The following is a 17166-nucleotide window of genomic DNA, read 5'->3' on the forward strand; positions in this document are numbered from 1 at the left end:
ATCAGGGGACTGGTGGTTATCAGAGATCAGTTTGGGGTATATACATGTCTTCAACTTGAGCAGAAGTAGGAATTAGAGAGGGGTTTGGTTTGTTTTCATTTTGAAAAATGTAAATTACTTTTGAAAGGTAATGAATCTACATGGATCCAAATTCCTACTCAATCAGAATCTCTGAGATGGGTCACAGGAATCTGCATTAGCTCTCTAATTTATTCTTTCACTTCAGAAACTTTGAGAAGTTCTCTGTGACACATTCTTTCTACCAAAAGAAACTTCACCTACTTCCGCTCAAGTCGAAGACATGTATGTACATATAAACCATGTAGGGGAAAAACCTCACAGCAGAATGACCTAAAGTGTAGGACTCCAAATTTACCACCTCATTAAACTCTCTCAGGAGGAGCAAACAATGCAACCTAAGCTTCTTAAAATCAATTTAGATTCTGATAGCTGAAGATGTCAGCCATTTTCTACTTTTCGCATTTATTCAGACCAAGGGAGTTACTGGAGAAGGAACATTTGAGTCACCAGCGGGTTGTTCTGGCCTGCTGAGCATGTGAAGTACATTGTGTGGTTTCTGGCACCACCCACCCTGCCAGGATGCTTGGCACTCACCTTGCTTCTTAAAGAGGTTGCTCTGGACTATCTCATTCATGGATTGGACTTTCTGCTTCTGGAGTTTCACAGGGGGGATGCAGGTGTAGAACTCATATAGGAGTTGGCTGAGGGCAGGAAAAACAGGAGTACAGTAGATCAGTGCTTCCCACATCCTGGCACTTACAATCCATGCCCAGACTGCCAGCCATGTGGAGGCAGAAATGACATACAACTTGCTCCCTTTCCACCCCGCCCCCCACCAAATCCTGGCAAAGTATCGGATGCATAATAAGCCTAGGTGTAGTTTGTGTTAGTGTTGACTCCTAATAGCATCCAAAGAGATATGAAAACCTGAAAATAATACCAATAACCCTGAGCCATTATGTGTATCAGACACATGCTTGGCACTTTACATCTGTTATGTCGTCTAAACCTCATGAGTCTATGAGGTAGCTACCATACTTATCCCAATTTACAAGTGGAAAAACTAAGGTTCAGAAAGGTTAACTAGCTTTCCCAAGGTAGCACAGCTAGGGGGCTCAAGAAACAAAGATTTGAAACCAAGTTCTGACTTTGTTACCATACCACTTTATTTACTAATGTTTTATAGTTAGTAATACCTTATAAGTCTTAAGATCAAAAGGGTCCTTAATTTAAAAAAAAAAGCTATGAAAAATTGTGGGTTAGAAGCAGTTTGGGACATGATAAAGGAGATAGTTCTTCCCCGATAGAGTGAACATAAAAACACCACTGAAACAGAATTATAGCCCCTGTCAAGCTTTCCAAAATCAGCTCATTGTGTTCATTCATCCCTTCAAGTACTTGTTAAGCATCTATTTGATGTGTGACAGGCAATGTGCACAAGAGTGGGGATACAATAGGAATAGACGTGGTCCCGGTCGGCAAGGAACTTACATTCTCATGGAGGTCGGCACTCAACACAGAGGCAAACAAATCAATATGAGAGGACACGTGCAATGAAGACAAGAAATGGGGAGTTGTATTAGAATGTAATGGTGTAGGGGCTGGGGAGGAATTGAAGTGATTTACAGTATTCAGAGGTAGCTCCTCTGAGAAGATACCGTTTAGTTTGAGACTAGCAGGATGAAAAGAAGCCAGCAGAAATCTTGGTATGAAGACAAAAAGGCCACGAGTGAAAACACTGACAAGATCCAAATCACGTCTGGAGTGCAGTAAATAGAATTATAGTGATGTTCACATCTCGGTTTTGATGACTATGCCATAGCTAAGTAAAGTTTGAACTTATTAAGGGAGGAAGTTGGGTCAAAGGCGTATGTATACTATCTTTGCAACTCTTTTCTAGATCTAAAAACATCTCAATAAAAAAAGTTTTTAAAATTGGGATGCCTGGGTGGCTCAGTCGGTTAAGCGTCTGCCTTCGGCTCAGGTCATGATCCCAGGGTCCTGGGATCGAGTCCCACATCGGGCTCCTTGCTCGGCAGGGAGCCCGCTTCTCCCTCTGCCTGCCACTCCCCCTGCTTGTACTGTCACTCTCTCTCTCTCTCTCTAGCAAATAAACAAATAAAATCTTTAAAAGTAAATAAATAAATAAATAAATAAAATCTTCTATATGTTATCTTGGAACTTATGTGAATTTAGGAAAAAGAAGGAAAGGCCATATCTGGTGTAGAGGCCTCTATTCTAACAGCATAATCACTTTAAACTAATGTGTTCATCTCATGAGAGAAATGGGGTAAAGAAGAAGGCAAAAGGGAGCCTATCTCTCTATTATTCCTGTTAAGTGACTGGAGGTTGCTCTCTACAGTGCACACAGGACACAGACCGGGACCCCAAAATAACCTTCAAGCCCAAATGAGATGGCAACATTCACACCAACTATCAGCTCTTTAACCCACATGTTTGCATTCTGTATCATTCATGTCATCAAAGAAGGATGCTTATTTTATGTTGGTTTTCACCAAAGTCTGGCAAAATAAAACCGGAATGTAAAAATCTGACACTGGAAGCCCTACACCAAGTTCCTAACCATGTGCCCTCCCCACCCCAGCTCTGAGTACCCATGCAGAATCCCCCACAAAAGCACTCCTCCTCTCCCCCTCTCGGAACCCCTCGCCTGCCACCAGAGCCCAGGAAAGTACATGGTGAGCTCTCACCTGAGTAACTTAGCATCGAAGACGGTTTCCACATCATGGAGGACAGAAGGGATGTATTTCAAAGCCGCCACCTAGGTGGAAAGTGAAACCAACATGAGGGATGCCCACATCCAACAACTCCACATGGTAAGGAGGATACTTTGCAACATGAGAGGGATCAAGGGAAAATGACCCTGAATCCTGGACACTCCTGCAGAGGTTCAAGACTCCGTATGCACACTGAAACATTAGCATGTACTTCTGTGATGACAAAAGTGAGCCACAACTACTTCTATCTTTAAGGAGGCAGTAATGTATATGATGATCACAGACTTCAAAGTTAGACACCTGCTGTCAAATTTTGGCTTTACTCCCAGTAACCATGTGGTTTTGGACAAAACACTTAACCTCTCTGATGTTTCAATGTCCTTATCTGTAAAATAGGGAAAATAATACCGATTTTGATTGGAAAAATTAAAAATCACATACATGAGCCATCCGACAGAGAGCCAGGCATGTTTTGGGTGCCCGCTAAATGGTAACTTCAATCATTATTGGGAGATGGATGGTGTGTTTGAATTGTTTTGTGGGTGGCAAGGACAGCTTGGACTGAGTTATTCATATTTTCTCTCCCTGGCCAATTTGTGAACAATGGTGGGCATGTTTTTGGCCACTAGCTGGGTTAGTGTACTAGCTGCACATTGTGGTGGCCTGTTTCTTTCCTCTGTGTAAACTGACTGATGCATTCAGAGGTATGAGACCCACCCAATCCCCTGCATCACAGCATCCTTTGCAAAGCAGCAGAGTACCTACAGCTACTACAGAAGGAGTTATAAGCCACATGGCTGCAAAATAATACCTAAGTATCTAGTGGAAGGATGCATTTAAAATTCTTCTTTTTTATTTTTCTTTATATTCTAAGTGTTCCATAATCAACATGTATCAATCACCCTTTCGTAATCAGATCAAAATAAAAATATTGAAAATTCCTTTCTTAAAGAAAATCTTATTTCTAACCATATACAACTGAGCTTCTAGTTAACATAAATAATAATTATGACTATCCTCTGAGAACTTTCAGTGGGGCAGACATCGAACACCTAATAGATTATCTTGTTAAACCTTATGTCAGTCCTACAAGGGAAATAGTGTTTTCATAGATAAATTCACCACTTTGCAGTAACACGATTTGGAAGAATTTCCTCTTGCTTGTCCTATTGTTTACTGCTTGTCTTTTGGCTTTGTTTACCATATCTTTCACTGCACAGAAGAACTTTAATCTGTATGTTGTCAGATTTGTCAGAATTTATAGTTATTGGATTTTGTGTCTAGGAATTTATTTTTTTATTCTTTCAAATCAAGATGACAAGAGATAACAAGATTCCAAACCTGATGCTCTATTGAGACACCCTTGTTCTATAGGATGATGTTAGGTAGGTATCCTGTGAGGTAAAAGGCGCTTTGCAATAAAATAATTTGGGGAAATTCTGGTTTCAGAAAAAATAAACCAGTGAGCTTTTTGTTTTTAATTACAGAACTCTTCAGAATTTTAATATGCTAAGACACACTGCAACATTCCTCTAAGCAGTTACAGTATCCAGTGCATTCCAACCTAGTTGGTCAGGGGCCATTTTCATCAGGAAGCACCAAACAGATATAGCAAAAACAGAAGCCTGAAAGGCTGGGCAAGCAAAAGAAAAGAATGAATGGGATGAGTCTGGGCCCATGGGAAGTAATAAGGAGGTGCATGGAACCCACACTCTCTCTAAAGAATTGAGTCATTCTTGTTTACCTGTTCTAACACTGTGCTAGTCAAATCAAACACATCAGCAGGCTGCACTTTCCCAATTGGAACACCTATTTACCATGTCTAAATTCCAAAGATATGCTCTATGCCAAGGCATATGCCCTAAAAAAGACTGGTCCAAACACTCCCAGCAAACTGTTTCTCCATTCACTCTTAGACCAATGAACATAGAGCTCTGGGCCCCGGGCGACCTGGGCAAGAACCACAGTGCTCCAGCTAGCACTGTGAACCCCCAGGCTTCACACCCTGAGCCTCAGCATCTTCACGTGGGGGAAAGGGGAATAATGTGAAACAAAGTCTATCATGTATCTATTGTAATGTCCAGCACATAGTAGGCTCCCCAAGGTGTTTGTGCTGAATTTCACCTTATTCCATCTCTCAAACACCTGCCCTCCCTCCCCAGCACCTGGACAAAGTATGATATGTACTCATCAGAATTAAGACCAAAGGGAGAGGACAAAAACAGAAATCGAGCCCTCAGCAAGTTGGGAAAGCCGGGACTTCATTGTCCACAGCAAGTTACTGGCTTTCACGGGCGGGCTGCATGCCATCCCAGGGCTTTGAGGCCATGCTGCCGGACAGCAGTCACCAGGACTCCTACACTGACACACACACTTAAATGCTTCAGTGGACAGTGAGGAGGGGTTCGACGGGGCTGGGACAAGGGCTGTTCCAGAAGGAGCCAATCTTCCCAGCTTCTCAGCTCCGGGCTGGCAATAAAGTAAAATAAACTAAGTAGCTGTCACCCCGAGACTCAGAGGGTGTTACCAACTCAACTGGAGAATATTAAACCTCCATCTGGTCCAGGCGGCCTCACAGTGAAGTGGCAGGTCTGTGGTTTTCTTTTCCAACAAGGATGGACCTCCTCTGACCCAGAAAGTCTGCAGCACTGGCCCCAGGGCTCCTGTCCATAGTTCTCCCCTTCACACGGCTCTTACCCACGTGAGTGGAGTGATAGCAGGTAGGCTCAGCAGGTGCAACCAGCAAGCTCCCCCAGAAGGCAGAGCAGCTCAGCCATAAGACCCTCCTGGGGACCTCTTCCCCCCTGGGGAGGTCCAACAAATGGACCTCCATTTGTTGCATGTTTCTAAGGCCTGGAAACTAGAAAGAGCTTGGCTTTCTAGACCTATTGGCCTCTGGGGAACTAAGTTGCTTTACTACTAATGTAATTTTTACTCTCATTAATACTACTTTTATACATAAAATAATATTGTCATGTTATTACTTTCATTCCATAGTATAATTCCTATATTATATATAATATTTAAGAAAAACATACACAGATAAGCTTATGTATGTGTATGTATATAAAGGTATATAATAGGATTATTAATTATAGGGTTTTAAAATAACAACCATTACTGGAAACTTTAAACGTGTCAAATGCTTTACATGCATGACCTCACTGCACTTTACAACCACTCTATGAATAGATCCTGTCATCCTATTTTACCAGCGAGGAAAACTATGGCACAGAGAAGTGAAGTAATTTCCCAGAAGCCACACAGCTTAAGATGCAGCAATAGTAAGAATTTGTACCTGATTCTGTCCAACGGGGCCCTAGCCAGTGTGTTTGGCTACTGCCCACCCTGCTTTAAGGAAAGGTTTCGGTAGGGGAAAAAAGGCTGATTTGGGGAAAGAAGGAGAAAAAGAACTTTCTCCCCTTTATGAGGATAATTTTTGAAAAGAAGGTACAGTTTTTCTGACATCTCCTCAGTTAAGGATCTTCCTCACCACATGTATCAGGGGTTGTAAGAATGGATACCAGGAAAACATTTGCCAACTTAGTAATTAGCTTACCATGTGGCACCAAGAGAGGATTTCCCAGATTAATCACCAACTCTGGACCCCTCTCAAAGGCTAGTTTCAACCTCAAGAAGAGAGCCAGATCCAAACCAAGCAACATTGGTTTCACCGACCCAGAGGTAAGTCATGGGAGGACACTTGAGATGATTGTTATCCAGATGGACTTACCCAGAATTGATAATCCTGGGCTGCTAGAAAAGAGCAACTATTTAAAAATAACATCAAAAATCAAACCAAACACTCCCTCAAACTCAAAGGGGATTTGTTCTTTTTTTCCAGGCCCCCTCCCCCTCCAAACAGAGTAAGAGTGAACTGCACAGATGCCAGTAGACAGAATTTTAGCCAAAAAGAGCATGTCTTGCGGTGATGCAAGGTTTTACAAGAGCTCTAGACATCTTCCTCATTCAAGAGCATAGACGGTATTTCCATCCCACCAATTTTCAGTCCTTTTATTTTCACCAAGCACTGGTTGGTCAAGGTCCATGGAAACCAGACAATGTCATAGAAATGCACCACACAGCATGACCAGAAGAGGACGCCTTCCTCAGAGATATGGCGCTGTCCCTAAGGACAATACAGGCAGCTCTCTCAGGACAGTCAGCCTCCTCACCAATCTCTCAGGGAAAGAGAAGGAAATACAGGCCAACACGTTCCAGAATACATATGTCTCCATACTTTGTGTAAGCCAACATTATGCTGGCCCCCATGGCTTGGTGGGGGTGGGGGAGTTCATTGTTTCCGAATGGCTGGCTGGAGAGGCTGACTGTCTGAGTCAAGTCCCTGTGGATCACTTTTTTATCTATGTTGCCTTGAGCAGGTTAACTCTCTGTGTTCTCGTTTTCTCACCAGGAGAATGAAGGAAAACAAAGCTACGTAATTTAAGGCCAACGTGAAGATTAAATATTAGTTATCAGTATGCCTACAACAGCCTCACTGAAACAAATTTCCTCCTCCCCACCACTGAATGCATCCTCCCCAAACATTACCCCTAAGTATGGGGTACATGGATGAGAAAGGCATAATTTAAATAGTAAGTTTCATTTCTCCTACTTTGGGAATTCAGCCTACAGCCTGGGGGTCCCTATTCTTCACAAGAATAGACCACTTTCTTCCTTTCGTTGGACATTTGAACATTTTATACCAATAAACAATAAAAAGAGAGGAAAGAAAAAGGCATCCTTAATTAGCTTGCCTTCATGACTATGGACCGAACATCTATCCATCTTTATTATTGCTTACTGTTGCTTATTACTTATCCATTTGACATTCTGCAGGAAAGACTTGGGTCTTTCATGAAACTATGCTTTGTTCAGTGGTGATTAGGAGCACAAACTCTGGACTTACACAGTCTGGATTCAAATCCCAGACCTGCCCCTTCTTAGTTGTGGTTAAGTTACTCAGCCTTGCTAAGCTTCCATTTCCTCATCTGTAAAGTAGAGATAAGAAGAGTATTTGCCTAATAAGGTTGTTATAAAAATCAAATGAGCTAACAATATACGTGAAGCTTTCAGCCTAATGTGTGATACATAATAAATGCTAAAACACAAAACAGCGGAAGCTGGTATTCATTGTTTCATTTGTTTAGCCAAAAAATATTCGAGTACCTACTAAGTGGCAGCCTCTGGTTCAGATACTGGGGATACAAAAGACAGAGCTCCCCTGCCCTTCGGGACACTCTAGTGGCATTATTACCATGTATGACAATCATAGTGGCCAAGGGAGCATACCATTCAATACAAGCTGTTCATTTATTCTCACTCATACCATCAAACTGGAGCAGTGTGATGAACCCTGGACCTGAAGGAGAATGGGACAAATGGGTCTGCCTAGTGTCACCAAATGCCCTTTCCTCACATTTGAGCTACATCCAGTTCACTCATGTCTGATTTTGATCCTCTCAACCTACCATCAGTTTTATCAAAAATGCTCACAGGGCTGGCACACACAGGGACTTCTAAGCTTATGGCCTGTTACTGAAAATACACGGAAACCCCTGTCCTAATCCATTCCTTGTGGTGGGGAGAACACTAACTTTGGAGTCAAGAGACCTGGGTACTTTCAAGTCCTAGCCCCACCACTCTGGATAGGTATAATTTGGGATGAATTATTTCATCCTGTGGATGAAATGAGCCTTCTGTGGACACTGAAGACAGTGATTCCTTGCAGATCTCTGGCAGGATGAAAAACACTGTATGTGAAGAGCCCAGCTTCATGCTTGGCACATGGTAGGTACTCAATCAATGGAAGGTATTTTTTTTATTATTATTTTTTAAGATTTTATTTATTTATTGGACAGAGAGAGACACAGCGAGAGAGGGAACACAAGCAGGGGGGGGCGGGGGAGGGAGAAGCAGGCTCCCCGCTGAGCAGGGAGCCCGATGCGGGACTCGATCCCAGGACCCTGGGATCATGACCTGAGCCGAAGGCAGACGCTTAACGACTGAACCACCCAGGTGCCCCAATGGAAGGTATTTTTAATGATCTTCTACCTTCTTTGAATTGCTGGTTTTAAATTCTCCATAGTTTTGAGTGAGCTGCTGTCATGCCAATTCTGAACAATAAGGAAACCACAGGAAGCAATTCACAAACACCAGATGAGTCTTAGAAATGGGAAATAATTTGATGAGATCCCAGAACTCACAATGGACACAGCCGAGATTGATTGAACCAGATCTGCTCAACGCTAAATTAAAGCAGGCATGAATGAGGGTTTCCACCATCAGCTGCTACCCAGCTGGAGGTGTAAAGTTGCACTCATTGGCATTCTTACGCTATACTCTCACCCAAAACTTATGGTAGACACTACTAAGAGATCACAGCACTGTCTCCCACTATACCCCATGCAGGCTCAGAATCAGGACTCCAGTCATCCTATACTATTTGTCATCCCTTTTTTTTCCCCCCATAGAGTCAGTTCTTGTGGGTTTATTCTCCCTGAAATTTATATCTATGTTTCCTGATCTAGCTGAATAACCAAACATCCTAAAACTGTTCAGCCTCATGTGACGAGGTTAGGAATATAAATATCCCCTTCTACTCTAGGAAAATGCTCCAAAAACTTCTGTTTTAATGATGAGGTAAAGAAGGGAGAGAGAGGTATAAATGGCTAAAAACTATTTAAATTGAAATATGTAATAGGCCCTATATTTCTCCCTTTATATACATTGCTTTATTTAATCCTCTCAATATTTCCTCTAAATTAGACCTTAGGCTTTCCATTTCATAAAAGGATAAACAGAGGTCCAGAAAACTGAAGCAATTTGCCCGATGTTACATGCCCAAGTGTGGATGCCCAATTCCCACCGAGGTCTCTCTCCAGTAGCAAATGCCAAAGTTCAAGAAGATTCCTTGTATGGAGCTTGCTAACATTACACGGCCTTGACCCCTCTCCCCTCATCAGCCCACACATCACACCTTAAAACGGCATTAAATCTTCAAAGGTTGTTGCTTCCCATATTTGGATAAGGCTATATCTTTCTTTGACAAATTTTCAGCAACCATAGACATAGGTAGAAAGTATCATTGATTTTATGTAAACCCTGGAAGCTAAATTTTGCCCTCAGAGCAAATTAAAAAAGAGATGAAGGCCCTTTTGATGACTCTGGGGTGGAAATCCTTGAGAAGAAACCAGCATAACCTGGCCCAAATCCCAGGGAAAATAAGGCATTTCTAACATAGCTTCCCAGACAGTAAGAACTCGAGTAAAAAGGCTTATGCCCAGACCATAACAATCACATTAGTTCTCTGCATTTGCATTGCATTTTACAATCTGCTCTTTCGTAGACAGTGTTTATTTGATCCTCACGTAAACAGCGAAGTCTTACAGAGGAGGAAACAGACTGTGAAAAGTTAAATGACGAGCCTACAGTCATACAGCTGAGCAAGAAGAACATCCAGGTCTCCTCAGTGCCACGGTGCTCACCAGCTCCTCTTTGCTTTGTAGCTTCCTTTCTTTCTCCTCCTCTCTTTCTGCCCTATCTTATTCCATGTCCCTTTGTCCCTTCCCCCAAGGTGCATGCAGCTCATCACCGGGAAATAGGTGCTGCAAGTAGAAAAAGTGGCTCTATGAGAGCTGCTTCCCTCCGGCTTTCTCAAGATCAGTGGTCTGTCTCTCTCCTGGCACCTCTATCTCTCTGAAGCATCTGCTCCTTTCTCCTCCCCACCAACTGTCTTCCTTCATTCGTCCGGCATTTCTGCTCTTTCGTACTTCAGCTTCCTTGGAGCGATTTCAAGAACTGACTCCTTGCAACCAGTCAACCTCAGCCCTCACCGAACAACCTCACACCTCTCCCTGGAAGCTCAGCTGCTTCTACTATGATACAGGCAGGGTGACAGGCTCTGGCTCTTATCACATCTCTTCATGCTGTCCCTTACTCCTGTTATTCCCTTTGTTGTAAAATAATGAAGGTTCATAAAAGGATGAAGGAAGACTTAAAACAACAACAACAACAACAACAACAACAAAAGGGAAGGGAAGATGAAAACAGTAAGACTCATCCGAACAAATCAGTCTTATCTCCAGTAGGTGCTAAATGTATAGTGTAAAGAACAGGGTAATGTAGCAGCTCAGAGCACGGTCTTCAGAGCCAGGCAGGAGGAGATCTGAATGCCAGCCCATACCCTTGACTGCAGTGGAGCCTGACAAAGTGTTATCAACTCTGAGCTTCAATGTCCTCATCTATGAAATGGAGATCTGCACACCTATCTTGAGAGTCATTCATTCAACAGATACTTATTAAGCATCAGCTATGTATCAGGACTCTTCAATGTGCTGAGGATACATTGGTGAACTAGACAAAGCCCCCCTCTACACACACACACACACACACACAAACACACACACACACACACACACACACAGAGGTCGCCAGCATTTGTTCAATCAAAAGAAGCAACTAGAGCAGAGTGATTCCTGAACTTTGCTTCACACCAGGGAGTTTTTTAAACTCCCCTTGCCCTGGTCATACTCCATACTGATTAGATTAGAATGTCTGGTGGTGGTAACCAGGCATCAGAATTTATTAAAGATCCCTAAGAGATTCTGATGTGCAAAGTTGGGAACTCATGGCATCAGCAGCGGATGCTGCCTAGACAGACTTCTGCTTCTGCCTCCTCACCTCCATTCTAACTGGACACTAGCACCTCACCCATTCCAGCCAGGGGCTGGGTGATCTCAGGCACAGCAGATACTTAAATTAGCAACTAAAAGGATAACTCTGATAAAAAGAAGAACAAGTAATCTGTGTTAACTCACTGGTTTCAATAAATGCGTTTGTTTCCTGTTCATATGGCATGAGGCAGCCAGTCAATCCTGTGAAAGTTAGGGAGTCTTCCCTGAAACAGCCTCTTCATTCAGCCTCTCTGCTGCTAAACTCTTGCTCAAACTTGGGGTGGGACTCAAGGCTTCTCAAAGATCTACAGAGTTTGTACATTAGCATCATGAACCATAAATTAGAGAACCTCTCTCCAAAGTATTTCCTGTTTATTGAGGAGACTCTAACCCCAAAAGGGGATCTGAGCTTATGGTGCTGAGAATCGAAAGTAGAGGATTTAAGAGGCTGCCACCTTAACCATTGTCACCATTATTATTTTTCTTTTTAAGCAGGCTCCATGCTGCGCAGGGTGCGAACTTATGACCCTGAGATCAGGACGCCAGCCGAGATCAGGAGTTGGATGCTTAACTGACTCAGCCACCCAGACGCCCCACCACTGTCACCATTAGAAGTGGATCAGGTTTGACCTATTTCCCTCCAGGTAGCAAAAGCTTCAGAGTTATTTAAAAAGAGGCACTGTTACCTTCACAGGAAACAAACAATAAATGTGCTTTCCTTGGTGTTCATGATCCTTGTACCATGTGGCCAGCCCAGGCCTTCAATTAAGACAGGGCTACATATTCAAGCAAAAGTGGACATTATCTCACCATGCTGGTGTTTATCGGATGACCAAAGGAAAAGAGATTTTTTTTTTTTTTTTTTTGTAGTGTAAACCAACCTGCAAAAGGATGGTTGTTTTATATTGACTTTTCATCAGGTTGTTGATGGATTCAAAAAGCCGTCTCATGGATTCTTCAAACTCCATCTGTTCTTTGCCTTCATAAAGCCTGAAAGAAGACACATCTGGGTCATTTCTCAAGCCTACAGGCAATACCTTTGAAAGTGTGTGCAGCCACAAACTTCATTTAAGATTAAGAGTGAGGGGTGGGAGACAGGGACTTCAGCGCCAGGGTGCTGAGCCAGCAGTGTTTCCGGCCATCATTCACTCACAGGAAAACCTCTGTCCACACACAGAACAGATACCCTCCCACTGACTCCTGCCTTTTTTTTAAACCCTGAAGAACCTCAAAGGAATGAACCTCGTCCAAGCTGAGGGGACATTCATAATTTCACCCTTCTGCAAGAATCAGAAGGGAGATTGTGGTCACCAGATTTCCAAAGTCTCTGGGAAGCATCAAGGAGAAATATTTTCAAGTCTACCGCCCTTCCACTCAGCCATTGCATGCTTGTCAGACAAATATGTACTTGCCTATTCCATGTCGGGGGCCACTGTGTACCCAGCCCTCTCATTTCAAGGAGCATGCCTATCACCTTAGGTGAAACTTTGTTCCTCTTTTTTATAAAGGCCCCATATTGTTACTGTCAAAAAGGCCAACATAACAGAAACACATTACTTTTAAAGTGAGACTCCTCATTAATCCTACCTCGAGATTAGGGATTATTAACATTTGGATGGATATTCTTGCAGAGATTTTCAAGGCCAGCAGGAATATATACATGCAACTTTTTATAGAAACCATCCCCTCATATAAAATTTGTCTCCAGGTTCCTAAGGCTTATGGCCCTCCTGGCCCGGCCTTGGAGTGTCGTTCAGCCCTAGGCCTCTCCAAACAAGGCTTTATCACCAACCGTGAAAAATCTTCAGGCTAATCTGTGGCATCCTGCACGAAATACAGAGAAGAGTGCTCCTGTCTTCAGTTCAGATAAAGAGTGTCTCCTGTCACTGCCCTCCACAGTCAGACGCCACTTGCTGCAGCTGTGGGGAAGGTGCTTTCCTTAGATAAAGCTGTCAGCGCTTTACGGGTCTGTTGGCCCCACCAACCACAGAAAGGGCGGTGCATCAAGCACTGTCTGCACTGAATTCGCACCCATCCCCTCACCCCTCTTTTCTCTTCGTTCTGCTTCTCTTCTATTGCCTTTCTCTGTCTTTAAACATGTGTCTGCTTATCTGCTTGTATTATTTACTCTCTGCCTCTCTTCTCTTTTTTCCTAACTGACCGCTTCCTAAAGCCCCCTGAAGTCAGAAGCTTAAGAGAAAGCCCGTACTGAATGTTCCAATCAATTACAAGGACCCAGTGATTGCTCTGACTTTCTGGGTTTCTATCTCAAGGTCATAGAGATAAGCTGTGAGAGGAGCCAAGAGTCCTGAAGCAGCTCTCTCTCCTTCTCCCTCCCTTGTGCCCTCTCCCCTCTCCTAAATTCCTCCCTTCTGAACCTTCTTGTCCTGTCAGCATAGAGATGTCAGCCATAGACAATGTGTTTTAGAGTCCATCAGCTCTGGGTCTCCAACCTCCCCTTTTCAACCTTATTAATGACAGCAGATGTTATTGCGTACTGCTCGGCCCCAGGCACTGTCTGCATACGTATTAAATCACTTACCCTCACAACCACACTATGGTGGGCCCTATCATTATCCCCATTTTACAGACTGATCAAACTCAAGCAACATGCCCAAGGACTCCACATCCGGAAGTGTTAGAGCCACTCATATCTGGCCATTTGGCTCCTGGGCCCACCCTCTCGATCACTTTGTACAGCACTTTGCTCCATGCTTTACTGCCCCTCTTCATTCCCACAAGCCCTGGTTCCTCATCTACAAAACTTAAGCCATAACAGCACTGTGCCCAAGTACTGTGAAGAGACCAGCTCACACGTGAAGTGCTCGGCATATGCCTTGTGCCAGCAAATGTTAACTGTCGTTTTGTTGGTAATTATAGGAATATTACTATCATTCCCACTTCAGAGATAAGGACACAGAAAACTCCCAAGAGGTTGAAACTTGCCCAAATCCCATCAAAGTTCAAACTATGAGACCAGATCTGGTAGAGAGGAAGGCAGGATTCTAATTCAAAGTGGTGGTGGTTTCCCCAAGAGATGACATTGTTTAGTTTTTCTTTGTGCCCAAAGCTAAGCTAATGGATGGTCCATCCCCCAAGCCTTTTGCCTTGAAATCTGTTACTCTTTCCACTAGCCACAGCTGCCTGAAAACGTCTACTAACCGATCTCACAATCCCTATTATGGTCTATAGTGTTTCCCACTCACATTTAACACCCAGACATGGCTGCCCATGGTAGAGTCATCATTTTTTTTTATTTTTTTTATTATTTACATACATATGGACCTTCTCTGTAAGGCATACTTATTAGTGTATTTGCATGGGGAAGAGGGTAGGATTCCCACCTGGTCCTCTTCTTGGGAACCACTTGTGCAGCCTACAAGAATGGCCTTCAGCAGCTTTTTCCTATTGTTTGACCCTACCCACCCCCCACCTTCCATAACTGAATGGTCTTTTGGTGGCTCTCTCCCTGGAATTCGTATTTTTTTAACACAGAAACATAAAAATGGGCTTATTTGGGGTTCATCTTAAGGGCAGCACTCCAGGGGAATGTTCATGAACTCCTGATGAAGAGATCCCTGAGGTTGCCCTGGTTCCCACCCTCTCTGTGTGATTTTTTTTAACTCTTTTTGGATTGTATGAGCTACACAAATATCTTTCCAATAAATTCCTTTTTCTCTTAAACTAGCTCTGGTTGGATTTGTTGCAACCCTGTCTGGTCAGAGCTCTGCAGGTTGGGGTGGGTTTCTTCGTGCTGCCCCTTGGAGTTCTAAACCAAGAACTATGGCGAAGGCCAGTGAACATCTGGTCCATGCTTCCCATTATACAGAAGAAACCGAGGGCCAGAGTGGGCAAGTGACTTGGCTTCACTGCCATCTTCTAAATGTTATTTGACTGAGGTAGGAAAGAAAAGAGATATTTAGGCTATGAGACCAAGTCCAGGCTATGCACTCAACTTTAAACGTTATAAGAAACTGAATTTAATTTCTACCACTAAGAAAAATCTGATTTGCTCTAGGTCACAGACTGTGCCAGTACTATAGGTTGAACCAGAACTTGGCACTCTTCTCCTTCTGTGCTCTGAGACTCTAACAGGGGAGGGCAGAAGACATGGATCCCAGGAGGCCAAGCTCAGGGACATCCACCTCAGTGGGGATCCAAACTGCTCCCTGTTATTCATGTCACAAGTGAGGTACCTAAACATCACACTCTAGTCCAGGGAAGGAAAAATATTCTACACCTGCCTAAGTTTCATCAAAGATTGAAAAACCAATTCTGTAGGGAAATGGCTTGCATTTAACAGTGACTACATCATTAAGCAAAGTTGTTGCAGTCTTACTTAGCAAATGTGCGTGTGGTCGTGTGTGTGTGTGTGTGTGTGTGTGTGTGTGTGTGCGTGAGAGAGAGAGAGAGAGAGAGAGAGAGAGAGAATTTTTAAGCCTGGGGTTTTACTTGGTGGAAATGGGGAGAAGAGCTGGAGAAAATGAATGCAGCCGGGCAGGAGAAGTGGTGCAAACAGCTATTTAGTGTACAGGGCTTTGCTCTCTAGCCAGACTCCTCCGTATACTGACTGCGCAGCCTTGAACTCTTTACCTTCCTTACTGACAAAATGGAGATATAATGCTCACTCAAAGGGTGATTTTGAGGTAGGAAAAAGTGAGATAATGTCTTTCAAGTGTTTAATATTATAGCTGGCACCTAATAAGTGTTAAGTAAATATCAGCTACTATTCTTATTGTCATTGTCGGTTCCCAAGCACAGAAGTGATCATACTGGGAGGCTCTCTTATCTGAGCACATATAAATAAAAGGAGTATTTCCAGGAAGGAGTGACTAAGGCAAATAAAATACATAAGGGTTTTAGATTACATGCAAGAAATAAACTGATGATGGGGGCCATTCAGCACTGTAGGGCCTCTCCTGAGAAGCTGGAAGAGAAAAGAAAAAAAAAAAAAATGCTTCATCTATCTGCAAGGCTTTAAGTGTGGCCTTGAAGTCAAGGGCACAGCAGATGTGGTTTCAAGGTCCTTTTTTAGCACTTGGTCTCTTATAGCTTCAGGAGGGAAACATTTTTTTTGGCTTCAGCACGCCTAGAAAGATGCTTCAGAAACCAGCTGATCCTGCCAGGGAAGGAATTACTGAAGGGCCTGAAGGCCCTGACCACAAGGAAAACTGGAACAACCTGCGAGGCGCTGTTCTGGGGCCTGGGAGCCCAAGCACGGCAAGCACGCCAGCTCCCAGGGCTTGGATAAATATAGCGATGCTCTGCTTGCATGTGATTCATTAAGGAGACACTGTGCACAGCTGAGCACTCACTAAATGCAAATGGAGCCCCATATGGCGAGTACAATGCTTTGCGCCTCCTCTTCCATGCAGGTACATAAAGCCCCAGCCTAAAATGGAGATGCCAACCTCAGGCCAGCAGCCCAAGGGAGCAGAGTCTAACCAAGGCATCCTCCGGCTTGGAAAGATAGCGGGAAGATTCACTTTAGAATCCAGGGGTGGTGGGTTTCCAGGCACACCAGGCCCATTTTGTTTTCTATGCCTTGGCCACTTCCAGCTCCTCTGAGCCACATTCACAGGCATCCTCTGATTTCTTCCCTACCTCTTTAAGGCAATACAGAAATTTAGGTAAGACTGTGTGGGTTCCAAACTCTGCTCTGACACTTACCATTTGGGTGGCTTTGGCTAAGTTTCTTAGTCCCTCTATGGCTCAGTTTTCTCATTAGTAAA

General features: G+C 43.5%; 1 protein-coding gene across 1 annotated transcript in view; it reads right to left on the reverse strand.

Moving 5' to 3' along the window:
* Positions 1-17166, reverse strand: part of DOCK2 (dedicator of cytokinesis 2) — a 407160-nt gene that overhangs the window by 291159 nt on the left and 98835 nt on the right. The window contains exons 23-25 of the mRNA XM_027605817.2: positions 12316-12424; positions 2733-2803; positions 616-722 (exon numbers count right to left, since the gene is read on the reverse strand). Coding sequence (XP_027461618.1) covers positions 616-722; positions 2733-2803; positions 12316-12424 — 287 coding nt within the window. The remainder of the gene's footprint in view (positions 1-615; positions 723-2732; positions 2804-12315; positions 12425-17166) is intronic.

Source organism: Zalophus californianus, chromosome 5, assembly GCF_009762305.2.
Source record: "Zalophus californianus isolate mZalCal1 chromosome 5, mZalCal1.pri.v2, whole genome shotgun sequence".
Classification (NCBI taxonomy): Eukaryota; Metazoa; Chordata; class Mammalia; order Carnivora; family Otariidae; genus Zalophus; species Zalophus californianus.